This window comes from Crocuta crocuta, unplaced genomic scaffold (assembly GCF_008692635.1).
Source record: "Crocuta crocuta isolate KB4526 unplaced genomic scaffold, BGI_CrCroc_1.0 scaffold176, whole genome shotgun sequence".
Lineage (NCBI taxonomy): Eukaryota > Metazoa > Chordata > Mammalia > Carnivora > Hyaenidae > Crocuta > Crocuta crocuta.
In genome coordinates, this window is record NW_027531905.1 from 8,654,401 (window position 1) to 8,678,081 (window position 23,681).

Consider the following 23,681-nt stretch of genomic DNA (forward strand, 5'->3'; position numbering starts at 1 on the left):
TTTTATGTGTGATTAGTGCCTGCCTTCTGTCTCACAGTCCCTCCATCTGTCACAATTCACCAATGGATCTGGTTAGATTTAGCCTCATGTCACAAACAAGTCCCTTTTCTGGGCAATTTCATATTATAGATTCAGTTTATGCCATTTTATGCCCTAGTTAAAAGATAGGGAGAGTGAAAGATGATATATTAGCTTCCTTTCAATATTTACAAAACAGTGTTTTCCCATCGGTATGCTACCCTGAAGTCATGCAGATTATCATAGCGATGTGTGTCAAATAAATAAGTGACCAGTGTTAAAATTAAGGTAAAAATTAGTTTTGCTCTTTACACCTCTTCTTCTTTCAAAGAAATTATTTTGGCAATTTTTCTTTTCTCTCTGTTTTTTTTTTTAACTAACTCTGGATAATGGAGCTATAGACACGAGTTGGGTCATTTGACCATCTTATGAAGAGTGTGAATTCAACGTGAGTGGAGTTTTCAGTAGCCACAGTTTCTTATCGTACAGTTCACAGGTGTTTGGTTATATTCCGTGCTTGAAATTTAGCCTCTTACAAGTTTGTATCCATAGCAAATCACTGCCACCTGTGGTTTATTTCACCATCAATGGACTAGGCGGGGGGGGGAAGGGTAGCGGATGATCCCCTTTCACTTAGTTAATAATGATTTATTCCTTCTGTACATAACACACCTAATAGTGCTATGTACAAACTCTAAACTTATCTTTCGAATACTGTAAGAATGTCATAATTAGAGTGATAATCATCAATATCCATATCCTGTGATAACATTCAAATGATCCTTACATGAAAAAAAAATATCAAAGATAGGCTTTATTTTTGCACTACAAAACATTCAGATAACTGAGAAAAAGTTTATTTAAAAACTATATTTTAAACTTTCCAAGCATGTGGAAAAAACTATATTTCATCTAAATACTGTGTTTGCATTACAGGTGCTTGGCACCATGTTCACATATGACTGTGTGAATCAGTCATTATCAATTACTCATTCGTTCATTTGTCGTAGACAAAGGACACTGAGAAGTTATTATGAGCCAGACACTAGCCATTACCCAAAAAGGATGTGATTTTCATGGTTAAAAGTTAAGCTATCCATGCCTTTGTACAAAACATAGCCTTTGTTCTGTCACATCTTCAGGTTATTTAAATGACCACGATGCTGTCACCAAGGCAATCCAAGAGGCTCGGCAGATGAAGGAGCAGCTTCGGCGGGAGCAACAGGTGCTTGATGGGAAAGTGGCTGTTGTGAATAGTCTAGGTCTCAATAACTGCCGCACAGAAAAGGTTAGTTCATAAAATACCTGACTTTCCAAAACTACGTCCATTACCTAAAACCTTTTCTTGTGTTCTCACCTTCTCACCATCCTCAGAATGATGGTTCTCCCTCCCTTTACCCCCTCTGTCAATACAGAAAAATCTCCATGCACATCCTAATAAAAACCATCTGCAAATGAGAAGAGTTATAATTCTCTTCTATCCATCTCCAGACTTTATTGACAATTAATATCCCCCTGTCTGCCATCCATTTCCATTAAAATGGAATGGCATTTGAAATATCTGAGTCTGAGTAAAAGTTTTGCTCTACAGAGATGCTTAACTTATATTTGGGGATGAGCTGGATTTGAGAATCCTGAATCTTCTTTAATCAGCATAAGCTTGGATGATACCCACGCCTCTAGTCTAAGTAACTAGGATCCTGAGCTTGTCATAATATGTTTCCAGTGCAAAGCACAGTCGAGTTTGAGATGACCACACAATTAGAAATTCTGACTTTATTATAAAACAAAATGTGCTTTTTAAAGCTTGGACATTATTGTTATGCTTAAGCCCAGTGAAACGTCTGAATTCATCCAGGATACAAACATTTCAAATTCTTATGCCTAAGCTGTGTGGTATTTTATTCAGAAAAATATTATGTTATTATAGAATGCTCAGAGTGATGTACTTATGTTGGTAATATGTGATATTTTTGAATTGAAATTTTTAAGTGTTACTGAGTCTCCTTCTCACAGTCCGATAGCTAAAGAGACGCAGTAAATAAGAGGGAAAAAATGATCAGCTACTTAGCAACAACTTGAAAGTTAACCATCATGGGAAGCTTGTGAGTCAAACAGTATTGTCCAGAATGAGCAGATTGCTAATCTGATAGCTTTCTGGTTTCCCAGGTTTTATATGGAATTTGATGTGCAGTCTCTAAGCTCACAATCTGCAGAGTGAAAGTGAAATATATGTGTGATCCTGTCACAACTGTACTTTTTCTTTGGTCCAAACATAGGTCAAAGAATGGAGCAATGACTTTAATTCTGCTTTGTTCCTGGAGGGGAGAGCACAGCATGGTTAGGTATACATCCTTTGCAGTCACATGACATAAGAAGAGCGACATTGGTGCGGCGAGAAGGGCACAAAATTTTTCTAGCTAAGCACCAGAAGGGAAGGGGGAAAAGCAACGTGACAGCTCTAAGAAGGAATGATAGCAAGCATAAAGGAATTTATATTCAAATATTTAAACATTCTTGAAAGGATGCTTGAACAGAAATTCCTTTTCTCTGCTCCCCATGTAGAAATGAGTTTAACACTCAGCCAGATGCTAATGCAAAGTGACTCAAGCTATTCCTCGCAAGCATAGCTAAATTGCCGTTATTTGTTAAGCGCATTGAATTCAGCTGTGGATACAGCAGTTGGTTGCATTCAGCAAGCATCTGTACCCTTTTTTTTTTTTTTTAATCCTCCAAAGCAGAGACAACTCTACCTATCTCCCCCCTCTCCTCCCCTGTGCTGGCTGGGAATTGTCAAGTGACAACCGACCAAATCCTTTTGGACAGGAAGCCTTCATCCTGAGTTCTATATACTTGCAAAACAGGCCTTGTGGTTGGATCAGGGAGCCCATTAAAAGCACTTTGATGGTATGGAAATTCATCTTCATGAAGCTCCTAGGCCCCTAAGCAGCATGCTGTTTAGCTGTGGTTACAGATCAGTCATTCAGATCGGAGGGCAATAATTGTGCTGACGGCTTGTAAGGCAATGGAAGTGCATAAAATAATCCTGGACCCTCCACCGTGGCACTGCGAGTTAATCTTCTCTAATACAGATCAGCTGTTGTTCTAACACGTGACTTTATGCCGGCTCCAGTGACTCTGCTCAGCCTTTTGATTAAGTAACAGGAATGGAGCCATCTGCATTCACTTTACTCCATAGTTGTCCATTGTTAGGGAACTTTATTTCCATTTCTTGTTCCACTTCCACAACCGTACTTTCATCTCTCTGGTTAGCACCTTCTCTATTTGTGTTGCAAGAGTGAGAGTTGCCTCTTGTTGAAAGCTACTGCCTTCAATTTTCCTTTCTCTTTCGTAGAATTAGAATTTTTTGGAAATCTGTTTTTGACGTAATACCTGCCCAAATCTGTTGGCCAAATAAGATGTCTCCAGTCCCAAGAATGTTGTCCTTCCCAAATCTCTTCACCATTCACCATTACAGTCTTATATTTTCATGGTGTTTTAAGTGAAAATCTTAAAATAGGAAAGTGAAATAGTTCCATTACTGTAATAGCATGACAAACTTTTATAAGGTGTAAGTAAATATTTTCAGCAGACAGATCTGAATGACACCTTGATACCTGACCATGATTTTTGAAGTGTGATTCCTGAAGCTCTACCAGAAGCAGGTATCAACTGTACTTGCCCTTTCCTGTTGAACTAGCTAGCGTGTCATTTCTACAATATTAATGATTGATCTATGTGCAACTCCTGGGGATGAGATAAAGTCAAATTATGTCCTTTAATTAACATCTGCTATGTATGGGGGGGGTGGTATTGTGTGCTTGAAAAAGAAAGTATGTTCTATGCCTTTATGAAGTATATAGTTTAAATCACACTATTATTTTAACTGTCAATCATGGCATCTTTATGTGTATGAGCCTACTTGTAGGAAGTGAATAAAAGCGCCACCCATTTTATTTGACATATCAGATCACTTCTGTACCTAAGTTGACAAAGGTGGCTGCTTATTCTTCTGCATAATGTGACATCACTTTACCTATCCCATTGTTAATTTCCTAACACCTACCTTTTTCATAGGTTTTTATAACTGCCCAACTTTATCCATGGCCAAAGCATAGGTATATCAGTAGTTGGTTTGGACTTTTGTTTCTGTTTGAAAGACAAAAACAGGATATATGATAAATTTCTGCACTGTATCAGATCATGTGAATCCCAAAAGAATATTTCTCTCACTAACACAATATTCCCAATTTCCAAAGCCCAGAAAGTATGTGAGATGTAAGGAAAGGGGGAGATAAACGGAAGAAACAGAGAGAAAGGACCTGGGAGAAAGGAAAGGGTAAAAGAGAAGAAATCCAGCCTGACGCCTCCCATCTATTCGAAAGGTGATAGGAGGACCTGAGACCCAGATCGTTGGAATCCTGCAGCGGAGATGTGTTTCCTTGAGTACGCAAACCTTATACACAGTAACTTTTCTCCACATTTCAAATGACCAACATGGTCGTCCCAAGTAGAGAGTCGTAGTTCTGAAAAGCCGTAATTGGTAGTAAAAACAATTAGAGGTGTGAAGACAGGGACAAATGTTTTCTAGTAATATGCACCAAAACACATAATGAAAGTCATTTTTACTAAAACACATTTTAATTGAAGACTTCTAAAAGATTTTTCATTTTTTACTTTTCTTGGAAGTGTTTCAACATACCCAAAAACTGTGTATGTCAGGTTTCTTGGAAACTCTGGGACACAGTGTTATTTATAATTGTCATTTCAGGTTAATTATAGCCTGATTGCATATTCGTATAATGTTATCTTTTATCACATAGCTCTTCACAGATCAGTGTTATGGATGAGTAAAAAATCTTCTCAGGTAGAAAGAATCAGAAAGACCCTCATACATTTGGTTTGTAAAAACCTCCTGCTTTGCTTCATTAACACCCGCCTGGCACATTCTTGACCATATGATCAACTACATACTCGGGTTCTGACCTTGTGTTTGAAGGTAGCCATAGTTAATAGGAAATCACAAAGACCTCAGTTTTTGTCCTGATACCACCAGGCAGTACTAATATAGTAGGAATCCAGTGCACCTTGCTGAAATGCAGTTGACCCAATGCACCTGACTGAAAATAGACCAGAAATGTCCTTGCTTATTTCTCTCACCCCCAGTGTAGTTAACCTAGGAGAATGATGCCTATGCTATGGTGTTTGGTAGACATGTGTTTCATTACATGCATCAGGAAATCTAAACACAGTAGCTTCGACAAATAATGATTAATTTTTAATACATAATGAAGTTCTGGAGTAGGCAGTTCAGGGCGTAGTTTATCAGCTCAACAATGTCAGGGTTGAAATCTCTGTGATTCTCTTAGTTTTTCCCTTAGGGTCATAAAATGGTGCTGTACCTACAACTATGCCAACTCAGGAAGTAGAAGGAGTTTTCTCTTTGCTGTTTTCGGTCCTCTTTCACATAGAGATGTTTTTCCTCCCTCCTTCATTCACATCGGAGTGTTTCTTACGTTATTCACATAGAGATGTTTTACTGCACCCCTCAAGCTAACTTCCACAAACATCTCTTTCAGATAGAAATAGGTCCTTTGCGTTCCTTTAAGTCAATTACTGGCCAGAGGAAGAGAACCTGCCTTAAGTAGATCAGAAATGATATTTTGGAACTGAATTAGGGATCTCATCCCCCTAGAGATCAAGGGATATCTTAAGATCAAAGATTATGTTGGCAGAGAAGAAAAGGACCAGAATGCCTAGTGAGTAGGAAAAGACTATTGAAAGCCACAGCTGCATTATAAAAGTGATAATCAAAGCTCTCAAACATTGTCTTCATAAAACCAGTTTGTTTTGATTGTATTATATTTGTGGTCATCTAACTACTTTTGCTCTTATACCATTACATGTCCAGGGCCTCATACCTTGTCTGTGGGCCATAAAGAGTTAAATCTCACATAAGCATGTGCACACACATACATGAAAATGTTGCTTAGGTGACAGGTTAAACCAATGAATATGTGTTCTCACACATGCATTCTACATGTTAAGGCTAGCTGTGGTACTCCTTTCATATATAAAACAGATGCCACTCACAAAAGTAAACATACAGATGTGCGCATCTCTTTTTTAAGGTAGAGAGTTTATCCATTAATTGCCTACAATGTACTTAAAATCTAAATGCCTACCTATTCTATGAATTCATCTATTACTGCAAATAAGAACATCTGACAAAATGCCTTACTTTTCCTTCTGAGGTTCTGTGAAAAGTCATTGCAAATGTCCATTTAATGTGGTGAAAATTTAGCAAATAACAGGTATATTTTAAACAATACTTTATTCAGTAACGATGGCAGTTTCTCTTTTCACTCATCAGTCCTACCCATAAGAAGCCTTTGCAAATATCGTATAGACTGATCTGTAAACAGACGTTAATTTTTATTACTCTGGCACTTGGAAACTCTTCCATTGCAACCTCCTCTTTCTCTGCTGTTGTCAACTTCTTCCTTTCCCTTTAACGGAATGCCAAACATGAAATGACAGTGACCAATGTTGACTTAATGTGGATGTTTAATAATGAAAAAAAAGTGTGTCAGTCTCAGCATTAGTTACAAATGGCAGTAAGTGTATCAGATGGCAGCCCTGTAATAATTTTACATCCATCATTCTTTCCTGATGCTTCGCTGGCCCTCTGATGGATGGGGCCAGCAGTGTTAACTCTTCAGAAACTGACACGGTGTATCTTGTTCAGCATTATCTAGCACATGCTTCTTCCCTTAGATAAGGACAAGGCATGTAAGGAATTGTGAATTACAGGTTACACTTGAAAAAGTGACTATGAAGGAACTCATGCGTCTGCATTCAGTGGAAGATACTACAATTAATTAATGATTTATGGATGGCTTTTGTAGATGTTGCCTTTAGCCAAAATGAATTAGAGAAGTCAAATTAGAACTAGCTCTTTCAGTGTTGAGAGGAAAAACTTCACAAAGGAGGAAGGCATGTTAGGTAAATCCTTCACGAGGAAGTGAGATAGATCATCGCCGCACTGTGGCAAAGCAGGAGCTTTATACCTGGGGGGTTGAGGGGGGAGGCTGAGTTGTGTGTGAGCATGCATGTGGGATTTTAAAAAAGCCCCCAAACTTTTAAGTCTGCTGGTTAGAATTTGTCTAGGAAAAACTACAGTAACACAAATTATTATTTCTTTATAAAAGTATTATTTTTAATCCCTACATTTATATATTAATTATTCCATAACTTTAAAAGATACATAAAATCTGATGTTGAATGCTTGCTTTTTTATAATTAGAGCCTTCTCTATTCTGAAAATTTATATAAAATGGATAGGGGACTGCTTTCTAGGCAACTGATTATTAGGAAATCTAGACCAGCTTTTTATGTGCAAGTTGGCATTTGATCCTTAGGTTTTCTTTTCTTTTGTTTTTCATTCATAAAACCTTCTTAATTCTGAGTGTCTTAGCTAGGGAACACTTCTTATGGGACAGGAGGAGAGAGGAAAACCCCTTAGTGAATATTATCAGCACAGAGCAGCCAGTTTTCAAAGACCATGACAAAAAGGCAAATAGGTATTATGTCATCACCCATCCATCACTCTATATGTCAGCCTTTCAATAATTCCAATCGACATTCTCGACAGGCTGGTGCAAGTTAAAGGGGCTGTTTGTTTCTAGAAATTGAGTATGGGCTGTCTATAGCCTTTTGTTCCAGATGGTTTTCTTCTGTGTCTTTTCATTTCTTTCTTTTTTCTTTCTTTTCTTTTTGGGGGTATTTAATTGAAATACATGCCGAGTTTGCAGACTGCAAAGATCAGAGCTGTTTTCGTCCAGCAGTGGTAACTATGCATTAAACATTTTGATTTGTTTGAGCTTGAAGTTTAGTCCTTTTTTGCCATTTGCTTCATGGAGTTTGTGTATATTTACAGCCTCTGCATTTAATGGCCACATGCCTTATTTTCACAGATGGCCAGTGGAAGACTTTTTCTTTCTCTTAGTATAGCCCGCTTTCAGTTTTGCTACATTTGTCACAGTGCCACAACTTGCAGCTAGCAAGTGCCCACGCTTGGTGGGGAGCAATTATGGTGTGAGTTTTTAAGGAGCTTTTTAAAGGTTTTTTTTTTCCAGTAAACTTTTTATGGTTTAATTTTCAAGCCTAGAAAAGCTGTGCATGTTTTCAAACAGAGAGTCTTGTGTTCTTTACATCATTCTGGTAGAGGGGTTAGTGCAGGATGGTCCAATAAAATGAGACACACAGGGCATGCCAAATTGGGCTTTCGGATAGACACCCACAGGCCTCTCTGATGATTGAAATTGTCTGTTCATTTAAAGACATGCGGATAGACTCACAATAGTATTCCTGAAAAAAGCAAGTTTGAAAACACCATGTAGAGAACGATCTAGATATTTTTATATTTCTATGTTGCATAGATAAAGAGGCTAGAAGAATAATACGCAGTAGTCATGCCAAGGTGATGGCGTTGTAAACGGACATACAAGTGCCCACATTTCCAATCTTAAAAATTTCCTGTAAGGAAAGTAAGAATCATTTCTGTTGTTGCACCAGAAATGTTCTTTAAAACAAAAACAAAAACCTCTATTAAGAGTGGTCTTTCCATCTCTTCTCCCTTGGTTGTTTCCTCATCCCCAAGATGGGGTAGCCATCTTCAAGACATTTAAACATTAACGCACTGAAATAATTAGAGACATAGGTTTTTTTTTCAGTTACCTTCATATATTTACTAGATATGCTATATTCTCCGTCGTTGTGTATTGCAAACTACTTTACCACAACAGATTAAAAATTACGAGGAAAATGTTCTGAATTTAGCATGTATTTCAAGGATCTCCTTGATCTTTCGAATCATACCTCTTCTCTTTTTTTTTCCCCACAAATGAGGAAGACTTGCTTATGAGTCATAGGAATAATAATGGCTACTGATGGGTTCTTTTTGGTGCTTTACCCTTTTCCAAGTGATTTCACATTAGCTTTCAATCTCATACCGTAATATGAGCAAAACAGTGTCCCGTCTTTATTTTTAAAATAAAAAAATGAGGCTGGAGATTACAGGAATTTCAGTGACAGATCAGTTTTTAACCCAAGGTCTTAGGGCTTGAAGTTCTTCTTCTAATGGACTGGGCTGAAGTTCAAGACAGTACCCAGTGCCTGTTGATTAGCACATGGGCCAGTGTTGGTCATGTGTATTATTTAGTACAGTTTTGAGGCTTTATTCCAAAAATCTTACTTAAGCAGCCACCTTCTCCATAATTTGTACATTGTTCTTCCAATTCTTTGTTTTTCCCGTGTCAGCTCCCTCCCTGGGTCTCTCTTCTTTCACCACACACAAGAGGATGAGCCAGGAAAACAAAAAGAACACACTCCATTTATTTATTTTGCTTCTCGTAAGCGGTGCTGATAAAACACGTGAGAGTTTAGCTGTTGATTACATTGAGATTTTAAATATCGATTCTAATCTGTGTTTTTTCTCTCCCTTCCCTTAAAACAACCACGGATAATTGAAAAGTGAACTGTAACTCCAGTGTGCCTGTTTCTATTTGTTCAACCCTGTATTTCTGAACCAAGCCATGACTCTTTACGATAGTCCAATTACATTTATTTTAACTGTGGGTACTACTGGCTACTGAGGCTACATTCATAAGAATGCTAGCAGTTTTATAGCTTTTATTCCATGAAGTGGAAAAATTAAAGAGAAAAATGCTATACGTTTCTGTAGCTCCATAACTGAGTTACCCATTGTTTATAGAACAACTAATATCAGACAATATTCAGGTTTTGTGTTTGTATCTATGCTGCCCTCCCACCTACTGGATGTCCTGTGTCAGTTATCAGTTCTATTATTTTGCTTTTTTGGCCTCCTGTTCTTCTCATGTTAGGCCTTTGGATTTACCTTGGTGTGCACGGTGTCTAAATCTGCCCTGCTTTGAAATATAACAGTCTTTCTTTTTAGACTTTGGTTGAATGCTGACCACATACACAAACATTTGAAAACTTGAGTCTTAGTTTCCCTCTTCTCCTGCCTTCCCTCTTCCACATGTGCACATCCTAAGCACAAGTGCGACAAATAAGCAAGGGCCAATATTTTGCCACGGCAGTATTCCTGTGTACCTTCTTTGTGACTGATTTGCTTTCTGCAGATTCCTTTGAGTGGCTTTTTTTGTGCATTATACCCCCAGGCCTCTCCCTGGCAGTACTGTTCAGTTTTAGGGACTAAATTAGAAATGTTGAATTTGGGTACCTAACTGTGTCTTTCACAAAGTACCCGAATCAGTAAATTTGATTGCTATTTGACAGCCTCTTCACAAAATATACCTCAATAACCATAGATTTTTTTTCATAATTTGCAGTTTCTTCCTTGACTATAATAGAATGATTGTAGAATTCTCCATTATAAGTGGAATGTCCTTAAGTTTTGAAAGTTAAAAACACTTAAGAAAACTGTCATTTATGGAGAGAGAAAATATGTATAGTTTTATACATTGGTCACAATGTATTAATTTTGTTTTTAGGGAGTGTCTAGTAAAGTAAGAGGTAGAATTACAGGTTTGAAAAAAAATGAGAAGGGCCTTGAGTCCAGCCTGTCATCTGATGTTGCATTTCTTCTTCCATATTTTTAACATGCTAGGCAAGTGGTCATATGACCCATAGTCAAAAATCCCCAAAAAGGGAATTTTTTTCTTTTTTTACATCTTCAGGCAGCTCACTTAATGGACAGAGACCTATGACTATTAGGCAACTCTTTGTGGTTCATTATCTTTCACCTGATAACTTATGACCATTGGTCAGTGTTGTATCTCTTGACTACATATGGTCAAATTCTATCCCTTTCTCACAAATACCAGGCCCTGATTCTTTTTTAAATAGGTTAATTCTTAAGATACTTACAGACGTTTTTGATCTGCTCTACCCACCTCATTCAATTTTCTTTTTCATTGGCCCCACGCAACTTCTCCATCATGACAATAAAATATCGACAGGAACATAATTCAAAGCCCAAAACCTTATGGCCATTGAGCATCCTGGTCTATATTCTAATTCCTATAGAAAAATAAACTGAAGTCATTATAGCATTGTTTTTGTTAACAAATCCATACTAGCTTTCTGTTGTCACTTCATCCTTTTCTAAGTGCTCTTAGCTAATTTTTATAACCATCAGCTCTGTCTTTTCTGAAATATACATTAAGTGCTCAGGTCATTGTTTGTCAAATTTCTCTCCTCTTTCATGAAAATCTGAATTATTGGTCATTAGCTTTCTACTATTTCTGCTACTTCAAAATCAGTTCTTGGGGCACCTAGGTGGCTCAGTCACTTAAGCCTCCGACTTCAGCTCAGGTCATGATCTCACTGCTTGTGGGTTCCAGCCCCACGTTGGGCTCTGTGCTGATAGCTCAGAGCCTGGAGCTTGCCCCTCCCCCACTTGCACTTTCTGTCTCTCGAGAATAAATAAACAATAAAAATTATTAAAATTAAAATAAAATCAGTTCTTTAAAAATCATAAATAGGTATTCAGCAGTTCTATCTACAAGTTTTGGAAAATTATTCATGTAGATTAAGACTTGAATTCATAGGCACTGTGTGTTTCCTTCAAAACCATTTCATCTTCAACTTCAAAATACCTTTTAAAGAAAATGTAATCTGCCAGTACATTTCAATTTGATCAGATTGGCTGATGAAACTAAGTTTCCGGGGCACCTGGATGGCTCGGTTGGTTAGCTGTCCGACTTTGGCTCAGGTCATGATCTCACAGTTCGTGGGTTCAAGCCCCGTGTCAGGCTCTGTGCTGACAGCTAGCTCAGAGCCTGGAGTGTGCTTCAGATTCTGTACCTTTCTCTCTCTCTCATCCTCCCCTGCTCACGCTGTCTCTCTCTCTCACACAAATAAATAAAAACTTTAAAACATAAAAACTAAGTTTCTAAAAAATTTAGCTAAAATACTTATTTGGCTAAAATATTTAGACTGTGGAGCAAAACTATGCGTTCTAATTCATTATTTTCTCCACTAGGGGAATCTCTGAATTTAGAAAAAGAAAACATCAAGATTAGATAAGGCTGATTTTGTGAGAAGTAGATCAGAGGACATTTATGGACCTTTCCAACCCCTTTGCTTGCATATCTCTGTGATTGATTATCCGATGGAGAAAATGAATGGAAAATATTCCTAAGGGTTACCAGATTTCAGAGTACCAACGTGTCTGGGAATATCCTAGTAGATACATTTACATTTGGCCAGAGTAAAATTAGAGAGTAATTTCTTCAACTTGAATTTTTGTTAGTCTTGGAGAGAAGTGTGTGTGTGTGTGTGTGTGTGTGTGTCTGTGTGTGTGTTTGAAAGAGAGAGAGACACACACACACACAAAGAGAGACTGTATATTTGTATATAATTTATATACAATTTACAAGAAAACCTTTTCTCCCATTTGTGCTCTTAGATTATGTGTGTAGATATTTTTTATAAATTTTTTAATAAAATTTTAGATTATGTGTGTAGATATTTTTTATAAAATTTTTTAAAAATATTTTTTATAAAAAGGGTATTCTCAATAAGCAAGGGTGTAACTGAGAGGTTGAGGGGATAGACATATGCATTATTTCTTTATATTTTACTTAAGCTGATGAGAAAAATCTCCAATGATAAATCATTATGACATTGTAAATAATCTTTCATCTTCTTTGGTGGTCTGTGAGGTTCACATAATTGGAGGGTTAAAACCCTTTTTTGTTTCGTTCTTCCTCCCGTGTCATTAGTATAGAAGTAGACCATAAAAAAAGTGCAGCCAGAAGGGGTTTAACTGTTACTGAGTCAACATTTGACAGTCACACTCTATTCTGTCATTTCATGCATGTGCTTTTTATGAGTTTTATAGCTTTGTGAGCTTTATTTCAGGGATGTCCATTATGATAGCTGATCCACAGCCCATCTCTCTCTGTGTATGTGTGTCTGCTAGGGAGCAAAACTCATCACTTATATGAATCCCAATTTCAAGGAGTAATGGAGGAACCATTTACTCATGCATTGTTTAATTTTGAATGAGGTAACTAAGGAAATATCTAAAGCCTCTAAAATGGAGTTTTTGTGGGGGTTTTTGTTTTGTCTTGACTGCTCCATGAAATACCAAAACAGGATGTCCATTTGAGCCTTTATAAATAGTGATTTTTTAATTATTTTCTGTGTAGGTTGAAGTGATGGAATAGGAGAAACTTTCACTTTAAGTATGTACTAAGCTTATTAGCCATCATGTCTGAGCATCAAATGGAAAATAAAAAAAGATTAGACCCATCGTTGTAGATGATGGACAAGAGGAATGAAAAAAATCTAAACAATTTTTAGAGTTGTTACCAAAATTCTCCTTTTAAATGAGTACTTGTCCACTACTCTAGCCATAGAAAATAAAAGACCGTAACCATGACAAGTTACTTACTACTGATACTGAACTATTCCTGTAATTCATATATGCTAGAAAAAATCTTTATTTTTTTCAATTTCCCTCATTGACTTTTTCCCTAATATTAAAGTGTATATATATCTATATATATACTTTATATATGTATATATCTCCCTAATATTAAAAGTATTTCCCTATTTAATATTTCCCTAATATTAAAAGTATATATATCTTAATTTTTAAGTTGATGAGAATCTATTATTACATTTAAGCCCCATTTTACAAAATAGGATTCTGGGACTCGGGGAGGATAATTGATTTGTCTAAAATAACGTAGCTAATATATAGAGCAGAGTTTGATTAAGATGCGATGTTTCTGATCCCCAAACCCATTATTTTCTATATGGGTAATTTTCTATACTTTCTAATATGGCATCTTCCCATTCGTCCCTATGATCTTTTGGGATGCCTGGGTTGCTCAATTGCTTAAGTGTCCAGCTCTTGATTTTGGCTCACATCATGATCTCATGGTTCGTGAGACCAAACCCCTGTTGGGCTCTGCACTCTCAGTATAGAGATTGGGATCTCAGTGCTTGGGATTCTCTCTCTCCCTCTTTATCTGCTACTCCCCCACTCGCACACATGTGTGCAGTGTGCATACTCTTCCTCCCTCCCTCTCTTTCACTCTCTCAAAATAAATAAATAAACATTTTTTAAAAAATCCCTATGGTCTTTTGCCATTCAGAACATACCGATCTTTGCTGACTACTTCTAATCAAGTCATTGCTCACCTCTCTTTAGATATTACTTGGCTTTCCTTGTTGATTCCCTGGTGTCATGCACAAACAATACAATGTGTTGTTTTCTACTATGTAGGTCAGTTGAATAAGCCACAGAGCCCAAGACCAGCTACCTGCCAAATTGCCTAAGTGAATATTAACACATTAATAATAGTTCTTTGAAGGCTGGATTTTACTATCATTTATTTGATCCCCAAAAAACTATATGATCTAAAACTTTATTTTCTTCTTCTATAGAGGAGATACAATTCATTTGAATCCTCTTTCAAGTCAACATAGGATCAGAAGATTTTTCAAAACAGATTTTACCTAATGTTTCCCCTTGAAATCAGTAAACCTGCATAATTGTCTAAGATTTGATTAGCCAGGTGGGAATCATCTTTCCAAAGGAAATCTAGTTGTTTTCCAATTGCTAGCTTTATTCAAGAGAGAAAGCATATAGGTCATCTTGTTTGGTCCTTATTTAAACACCGTCAAGCCTTTCCATTTGGACTACTTTGTAGTAATTGGTATGTTTGCACCTTCTACCCTGAGATTACTCAGAGCATTTCAGAATTTTGGCAAGTATTTCTTTAAATGTGTTTATTTTTCTTTCATTTATGTTTTGTTTCTGATAGAAAGAAAAAAAAAAAAAAACAACAGCAGGGGAGAGAAGACCAGCATTTAGATGTATTGAAGGGAAGTAAAGTAAAAGTGCTGTACTGGATTTGTATTCAAGAACACTGATCTTAAAGTGGGGGCATGAGATGTTCTTCTTATGTACAAGTTCTTGACTAATGTGTTTTTTGTTGAAATCAATTGGGACAAAGAGTCTAAATTTGGGAAAAACTATCACTTTTGCCAATCGGCATTTTTTTCTGCTGCCCCAAACTCAATTTCTTGAGTGTTTCCCATTTTTAACATCTTCCCATTTATCCCCTTTCTACCTGATATCAAACTGTGCCTGATTTGTTTCAGCTGCCTTTTTAAAGAAAAGATTAGTTATAAGGACTTAAGAATTAAAATATTACCTTTTGAGTAATATCGGCACATTTGAAAAGAGGCTTTTAAGAAGAGAAAGATTTAACCCAAGGAACAGAATCTCAAATCATTGAATTTTAGACATGACAGTGCAGAGGTGGACTCTGGGAAAGGGAACAACCAGGGGATGGTGGGATGGGAAGGTTCAGGACTAGAGGAATCTTCTCGATGTACCAGCTTTTGTGCTTTATAACATTTGGCTGATTCTTTCTCCTCTCATATACCTGAATGGGTTGAATTTAAAATTTTGAGAGCTATTCTGTTGTTGGTTTTGTTTTGTTTTGTTTTTAAAGTTTTTTTTTTTTAATTTATGTATTGAGACAGACAGACAGACAGAGGGAGAGACAGAAAGAGGGAGAGAGAGAGAGAGAGAGAGAGAGAGAGAGAGAGAGAATCCCAAGCAGGCTCCACACTGTAGGCACAGAACCCAACGTGAGATCATGACCTGAGCCAAAATCAAGAGTCGGAGGCTTAACCAACTGAGGCATCCAGGCACTCCTTTTGAGAACTATTCTTAAATTCAACCCATTCTTGGGGTGCCTGGGTGGCTTAGTCAGTTGGGCGTCGGACTTTGGCTCTTGTCATGATCTCACAGCTTGTGGGTTCGAGCCCCTCTGTGCTGACAGCTAGCTCAGAGCCTGGAGCCTGTTTCAGATTCTGTGTCTCCCTCTCTCTCTGACCCTCCCCTGCTCATGCTGTTTCTCTCTGTCTCTCAGAAATAAATAAATAAATAATAAAACATTTTAAAATTTAAAAAAATTAAACTCATTCTTCTGATATTTCAGTATATGACTAGACTCCTACCCACATAAAGATTTATATGTACCTCTATGCATAAGAGCTGAATTTAAACTTTTACTTACTATAGGATCAATTTTCATATGGAATTATATGGTAATTATTTGCCATGTAATCACTATATTTTTATACAGCACTACTTATTTACCATATAACCACTTGGGCTTTGTAAGATCGCCCTTACCTCAGTTCCTTAAACTCTTCTGAATTTATTGCCAATGAGGGATTTTAAAATGTGCCAGTGTTACCATTTTGATGTACGTGCTATTTTAAGATGTTTTAATTAAAGGCGCACCACACATTCTCCGGTTCCTCCAGTGATGTCTCATTTTCCTGTTCACATGTCTGAGAATCAGCTATGCAAAGGGTCACAAAAACAAGACAGCTTACCCTGTTGACTTCCACTATCTGCCACTGACATGCTCTTGACAAGTGTTGTAAATTCCATTTTGGGTAACTAGTTAAATAATTTCATTATACTGCACACTCTTGAGTTAGATGATTAGAGGTTATTTACTGTAAAAACTGATGGTGACTTTCCAACCCATCATTTGCTAATTTTAGCCTCTTGGTAGGATGGCACAAGGTTCACAGCCAAACTCAGAACCTTTGAAGCCACTTAAAATTCTGTCCTTTTTCTACTCTGATTGCCTTCATTTTGGTTTTTCTTCTTAAAAGACTTTGCTTCAGAATGGAAAACTCTCTCTAAAATATGTGGCATGATTACCTTATACACCATTAAATTAAAAACTGAGAGGCAATCCATGCCTAGTACCTTCCCCAAAGATAGTACAGTAAAGTCTTCATTGACTGCAGACATCAGATTATGCTGGTGAAATGTGGGGTTTTGTTTTTTATTTTTTGTTTTTTTGTTTTTTAATTTAACTGTCTTCTATTTCAGCAGCTACATTTACTATAAAGGGTCTGTTAAGCTGGTGTCCTTGGTGCTCCTGTACTCAGCTGACTATGTACAGCAGACTCTCTCAGCAAAAGAAATCCAGAACATAGAAAGTAGCTGAAAATACCAATTTCACACAAATTGGATCAGGTTCTACATTTTTAAATATACAATTTATCTCAACTTAGCACTATATAACCCTGTAGAACTAGAGTTGATATCAACTATTTTGTTTCCAATTTCCCTCCTGTGTTTTATACTAATTGACAATTAGGAAATACTATTTCTACTAAATCACGTACAGACTTTGATGAATAGGAGCCCCAAGGGCACTAATGTGAGAGAATTTTTGTGTAGTATGTATACTTGTAATACTGTCAGAGATTTTTGTAGAGATAAAGCATGTATCATATTAAGAATTGAATACCCTAATGGCTCGTGGTGGGAACATTAGCTGGGCCCTTTACCTGTGATACAATTTTTTTAAATAGTTGATTATTTTCTGTGAACATTTTATTGCGTCAATAGCTGTTCCGCAGTATACGTGGTTCATTTGTACAGTTCATGACTGTGTTCCTCAGAAAATGAGGTAAATAATTATAAAGAAACCTGACCAAATTTTATGAAAGCCAACAGATGCTTTCCTTAAAACTGTTTTGGAACCAAATCGTCTTCAGAGCAATGATGGAAAATGCTAGAAAAGTTGTAAGCCTTTCACTGTATGCTTTTCCTTTTCATAAAATCACCCAATTACTTAATTGGAAGTAGTTTCGTATCTCATGTGGTTTAGCTTAAGCATTATATTTTCCTTGACAATAATTTCGTTTGTAATGCCACGTTCTCCATGAATTCAAATCATGCACTGCATGCTTTTAAATGACTTGATGTCTTTGCAGATCTAATTTTGGTGTATTTGTATCTCAAATAATTCGCCAACTCAATATTTTGGCTTAGCAATCCAAATCAAATTGTGGTCCAAGTAGCAGGCACTCACATTGAATGTACAGAGACTTGACAAGCAATTAGCAATGAATATTTAAATGTCTTCATTACCCTTGCATGAGGAATGCAGATGGCATTTAGGGAGATGGCAACCAGAGGGCACTACTGTGAATTATGTTTCTATCAGTTGGTCACCTGACTATTGGAAGACTTTGTCTGGGCCCCATGCCACTCCTATACTTCTACTGTCTGGCTAAAAATAGAGTGTTCCAAATGTTGTAAAACAGGTTGCTTTCATGAAATTACTCCACACATTTTACAATGCAGGAAGATTGTCTCCAAGGATCCCAGCATATACCCTTTAGGCATACCAAACCCAAATGCCAAGACTATCTAGGGAATTCTAAGAATTAGAGTTCCTTCAAAAAAAACCTGCTCCTCATTTGCTTCAGTTATCTCATCAGAATGTGCTGAATGTGCAGAGGTGAATAAATCAATATCCCATCCCTCCCAGAAGTTAATGCATTATATATGGCCCAAGAAAAAAAATGTCTTTGAATAATTATAATTTCCAGATTGAGCTCTCATTATGAATTTCTTTTTTTAAGGAAAAAACAACACTGGAGAGTCTGACTCAGCAACTGGCAGTTAAACAGAATGAAGAAGGAAAATTTAGCCATGCCATGATGGATTTCAATATGAGTGGAGATTCTGATGGTTTGTGAAAATTATTCATATATATACCAATAGTGTGCAAAAGTGACTATTTAGCATCTATTAAAACTACTAAAAAGTATGTAAGACAGCCGCCTAATACCTGATCATTTACAATAAGAGCTCATGTGTACTGAGCAGTTCCCACGTGCCAAACAATCTGCTGAGTGTTCTGCATAAATCATCTCATTAATTTCTAGCACAGCCCATGAGGTAAATACTATTGCAAATAAAAGGAATGGCCCCTGGGAATTTTGAATCATCTTTTTTCCCCCAACATAACAGGGCTGTAAGTACCAGAGGCAGGTCTTGGATTCAAGATGGCATGATTCTAAAGCAAGTACTCTCAGTCACAGTCTAATCTATCTCTCACTTTCCTATTTCTTGTGCCCAAAGCAAACTTTTTAGAAGTTTGTATCTGTCAGTTCGTTTTCAAGTTGTCATTTGTAAGCGTCTGACCAGAATACAAGGATCAGTGGACATTTTCAGGAATTTTTTCTTCTTTTGCATTGTGGAACCTTCCCTCTTATACTGTCTGCTATACAGTCCAGTGTCATCCCTACCCATTGAACCCAACTAGCGCACCAGTTGCACAGCCTCGTGCTTTCCTCACATGCCTTCTTGTTGTCTGCATCATCTCTGGCCATCCTAAAATCCAAAACGACAACTAGTGAAACTGATACCCTAATTTTAATAGCATAGCAAAGAAAGTAAAGGAAGAAAGTGCTATTCCTCTCACCTTGAGCCCCAGCTGAGAATCTCCCTCCTGTGTCAAGTGCCATACATGCATTTTAAGAGCACTATCGTCAACTTTGTTACTATTGCAGAGGAAATTCCCTGAATGTAGAAAAGACTGCACCAGAGCAAACCATTAGGCAGCATACTTTAGGGCAGAGGGGATTGCCTTGAATTCCCCAACATACCTAGTTTTCTACTCTGTGCCTTGGCCCCCAGTTCTGCTTTAAGTCCACTACTGCACTAGCCATGAAACTAGCCAAACTTGAGCATGTAGCCAGATAATTTTATCAAAGTGAATTTTATTCACTTGGATATCCAATAAAAGTCAGTGTTTTCCTAGCCTGTTGGATCCAAACATTTCCTTCTATTTTTCCACATCACTTGGTTAAGATAAACCTGGCCCAAGTACATATAAAAAGCTCATTTAGCTTTGATGAAGTTACATAATGTTCATTTTATTGCTTATGTTGCTGTAAGGTGTAAAAGCAAGAAAAAGCAGATGTGCAAACGATCATCTGCTAGTTACAAACCCACTTTAGGAAGATGTTGCCGAATATTAGCACTCATTTATGTCAATAAAAAGACAATTACTGGTAATAAGACATTTTACAAATTTTAGGTTGTATTAGTATGATAAACTATACCCATAGTAATCAGCATTATAACATCAAAAAATTTGTTGCTGTTATTTGTTAAATTCAGTCATGCTTTTATGCAAAATATTTTCCAATCGTCATCAGACCAAAGAGCATAGTATGATTGAGAAATAATGAGAAACTCCACCAACAGGTATGCTGTGTTTTTGTTTGCTGCTATAGAAGTCTTCAAGTCTGGGTAATTCTGGTTAATTCCTATTTCTTCTTTTTTTTTTTTTAAATATTTTTTATTTATTTCTAGGAGAGAGAGAGAGACAGCGTGAGCAGGGGAGGTCAGAGAGAGAGGGAGACACAGATTCTGAAACAGGCTCCAGGCTCTGAGCTGGCAGTCAGCAGAGAGCCTGACGCGGGGCTCGAACCCACGAACTGCGAGATCATGACCTAAGCGAAAGTCGGACGCTTAACCGACTAAGCCACCCAGGCGCCCCTAATTCCTATTTCTTCTAATTGAGAAAATAAAGGAAGAGGAATATGAAAGAGGAATTAAAAAGCAGTGCTTTGACTAATGATACAAGCTCTAGAAATCTCCAAATTATTTAAAAATTTTATATGCTATAAAACTATTATCTATTCCATATTTTCTAATGATAACCCTGGGAAATTTAGCATCACAGTTTTGTGTTTTCTTATACTTCTCCTGATTTTCTTTGCCTAAACTCAAGTATCTCTGGAAGCTGTTTAATCTGATAAAACTATTCTATAAAGTCATGCAAAGGCTGGAGGAGTGAATGCAGCTCCCAAAGTTTCTACTGTGACTCTCAATTGTCTTTTATCATCATGAGTCTTGAAAGGAACTTTCAGGGAGTCTCTGGATAACTTTAGATACTAGGGAGAAAATTCAGAAGAATGTATTTTAAATATGTGGTTGTAGACTTAAGAATCCACTGTTGTATATCTATTCATCTTTTTTTCCCTACCATTTTCAAATATCTTCTGGGGAGTAGGCTATCATGGAAGCATCAGCATCTTTCATGCATTTATCAGCACCAAATTGCAAATGAATGCCAAACACATTACAGAAGAGTATCTTTATTATATTTTCACCTCAAAGTTTTATTTAGCAACATTTTATTTCTATAACCTCAGAGAGGAAATGGGCATGACTACTCTACGTTCTGCCTGTCTTTAGGTAGCAGGGACACAACCTTACCTACAGTCCATTGTGCCAAATGTGCTAGTATTTAACAATTTTCTGAGCTTCTACACGCATTTTAATATTTCCACAGTACCAGCATGCCTACCGGTATACTCCAACTGTTCTCTTTCCAATTTGCCTCAAAGATTACATACTCAAGTTTCCTGTGTCCTTTTGAAAGTAAATGGTGAAACAGTCCATAGTTCATTGAAAAAAAAAAAAAAGGAAAAATACATTAGAAATGGAATAAAAATGCAGATCCAACAATTGCCACTACAGGACTTATCAAAAACTTCATAAACAAGCATCTGTCTCAAGAACTGGAAGTACTATTATCAGCTGTACTTTTTACATTTGTATTTTAATAGACTAGAATAGATATTTCACAGGCAAATAGTCTATAGTAATGCAAAGAAGAGAATTACCAAAAATTTTGTCAGTAACATGAAGCAATGTTCCCTATTTTTAGGAAGTGCTGGAGTATCGGAATCAAGAATTTATAGAGAATCCAGAGGGCGTGGTAGCAATGAACCCCACATAAAGCGTCCAATGAATGCCTTCATGGTGTGGGCTAAAGATGAACGAAGGAAAATCCTTCAAGCCTTTCCTGACATGCACAACTCCAACATCAGCAAGATATTGGGTGAGAAATGTATTGGTGGTTACCTGATGTATGGAATAAGTGTACAACTCTGTTTTCTGCAGTTGTTGAAAGGTACTGGCTTTGGAGGCCGGGCAGCTCGTGTTATCTATTTATCTAAAAAGCACCACCATTACTGAGCCTTTTCTTCTGATGACAAAGCATTTTATGTTCGTTGAGAAATGTGCCCAGTTTTCGTAGCCAATTTAGTTGTATACCTCTATATTAACTGTTGTAATACTTTCTCTTCTTTAAAATCTAGAAATATTTTGTACTAAGACTAAGAAAGCAGTTCTTTTTGTATGAACCGTTTGATAGTGGTAGTGACTATATTCATTCTTTTCCTTTGAACTACAAAATTCTTCATGTGATGGGGATGGATGTATAGATGATGATTATTCTGGTACTGTCACTGAATATCAGTTTAGAATGTCAGAGGACACAAGAACATGTAGTGTGCGCAGTTTTTAATTTATACTTTTAGTAGCCTTAAGCCTGCTTTCAGCATCATTTAAAAAGGGACTTTTCCTGCCATTGCAGCTTTCAGCGTAACAGATAATAAAGTACATATTTGCCTTACATGCATAGACACTGAAGCACACAGAAAAGATGGGTGACAGGTAAAAGTAATGATTTATCATATGCCAGTTTAAGTCCCAGAAAAAGGACAGAAGATTCCAATTTGTGTGTGCTCTTCACTCTACACCATCATCACTGTTATTGTCATTTTCCTCATCTTCTTCATCACGCCCATCTTCCAGATAGCGCGGTGGCCAGCTGCCACAAGTCCTAAGCAAATTTTGACTATTTACTCTCTGGCTGCTAAGAACTAAACAACAAAAACAGAACAGGAACACTTAACTCGATCAGTAAATTTGGACTTCAACAAATAAGTGGCATTCCTCTAAGTTATTAAAGCATTATTACAATCCGTAATGCACTTGGAATTATATGTACTTAACGGCAGAGAAGCGCTCCTTTTGATCCATTACATGAAGGAACTGATCGTCTAAAAGTAGCTACTAAACATATACGCGCATTTTTATGCTCTCATATTCTCAAATTCTCATGTTACTGGGTGGTAATAGATGCCATCCAGTTCACAGTATGCATTTGTAGTGACACTAAAACAAACAAAAATTATCAACCACTTGAACTTATGTCTCAGTTTTCATCCAAAATGATTTTGAAATCTTGAGATGAATGTCATCTCAAAAGACAAGAGTATGTAAAGCTTTAGGTGTATAGAAAATGGGAATATTTATAGATATCTATGTATCTACCTATATATACATATATATATATATATATATCTCCATGTATAACCAAAAAATGAAGGTAATCAAAAGGAAATGCATCTTTTTATACCACCACCATCTCTGACCTATTTTTTCTTTTTATGACAATATTTTACCTTCCATATGAAATTTTCAATTTAAAACAAAATATCTATTCCACTGGGAAAAACACTAGACAAAAATAAACACACTATATATTAAAATATTCCATATTTTAACATATCAGTTATCAAAAAATTAGCCCAAGATGTCAAAATGAAAAAACAAACTAAATACTAAGGTTGTTTAAACTGTCTTTATATCATTCAGTTCATGTGTCTGAATACTGGAAAAGTGATAATCACTGATTCAAACTTTATCCTAAGTATAAGAGAAATAACAGCTTTGATGATGTGAAATACTTTAGGAGACGTAGGAAAAGACTTTATGGGAAAGAGGTGGCTAGCTACAAGAGTTTCTTTCCGGTTTGAAGGAAAGAATGTTAGGATGACCATATGGTTATATCACAGTAAGCTACATGAAAAAGAGTGCTGCCTAATTTTAGACTTTTCAATAGAATTATATTAATTAAAGATACAGCAGGGGAGAATAAACACTGAGGTGTTTGGGACCT

At 36.7% G+C, this 23,681-nt stretch overlaps 1 protein-coding gene across 1 annotated transcript in view; it reads left to right on the forward strand.

Moving 5' to 3' along the window:
* SOX5 (SRY-box transcription factor 5) overlaps nucleotides 1-23,681 on the forward strand; it is a 550,850-nt gene that overhangs the window by 521,330 nt on the left and 5,839 nt on the right. The window contains exons 11-13 of the mRNA XM_077774502.1: nucleotides 1,161-1,306; nucleotides 18,496-18,604; nucleotides 21,600-21,773. Of these exons, the coding sequence (XP_077630628.1) occupies nucleotides 1,161-1,306; nucleotides 18,496-18,604; nucleotides 21,600-21,773 (429 nt within the window). The remainder of the gene's footprint in view (nucleotides 1-1,160; nucleotides 1,307-18,495; nucleotides 18,605-21,599; nucleotides 21,774-23,681) is intronic.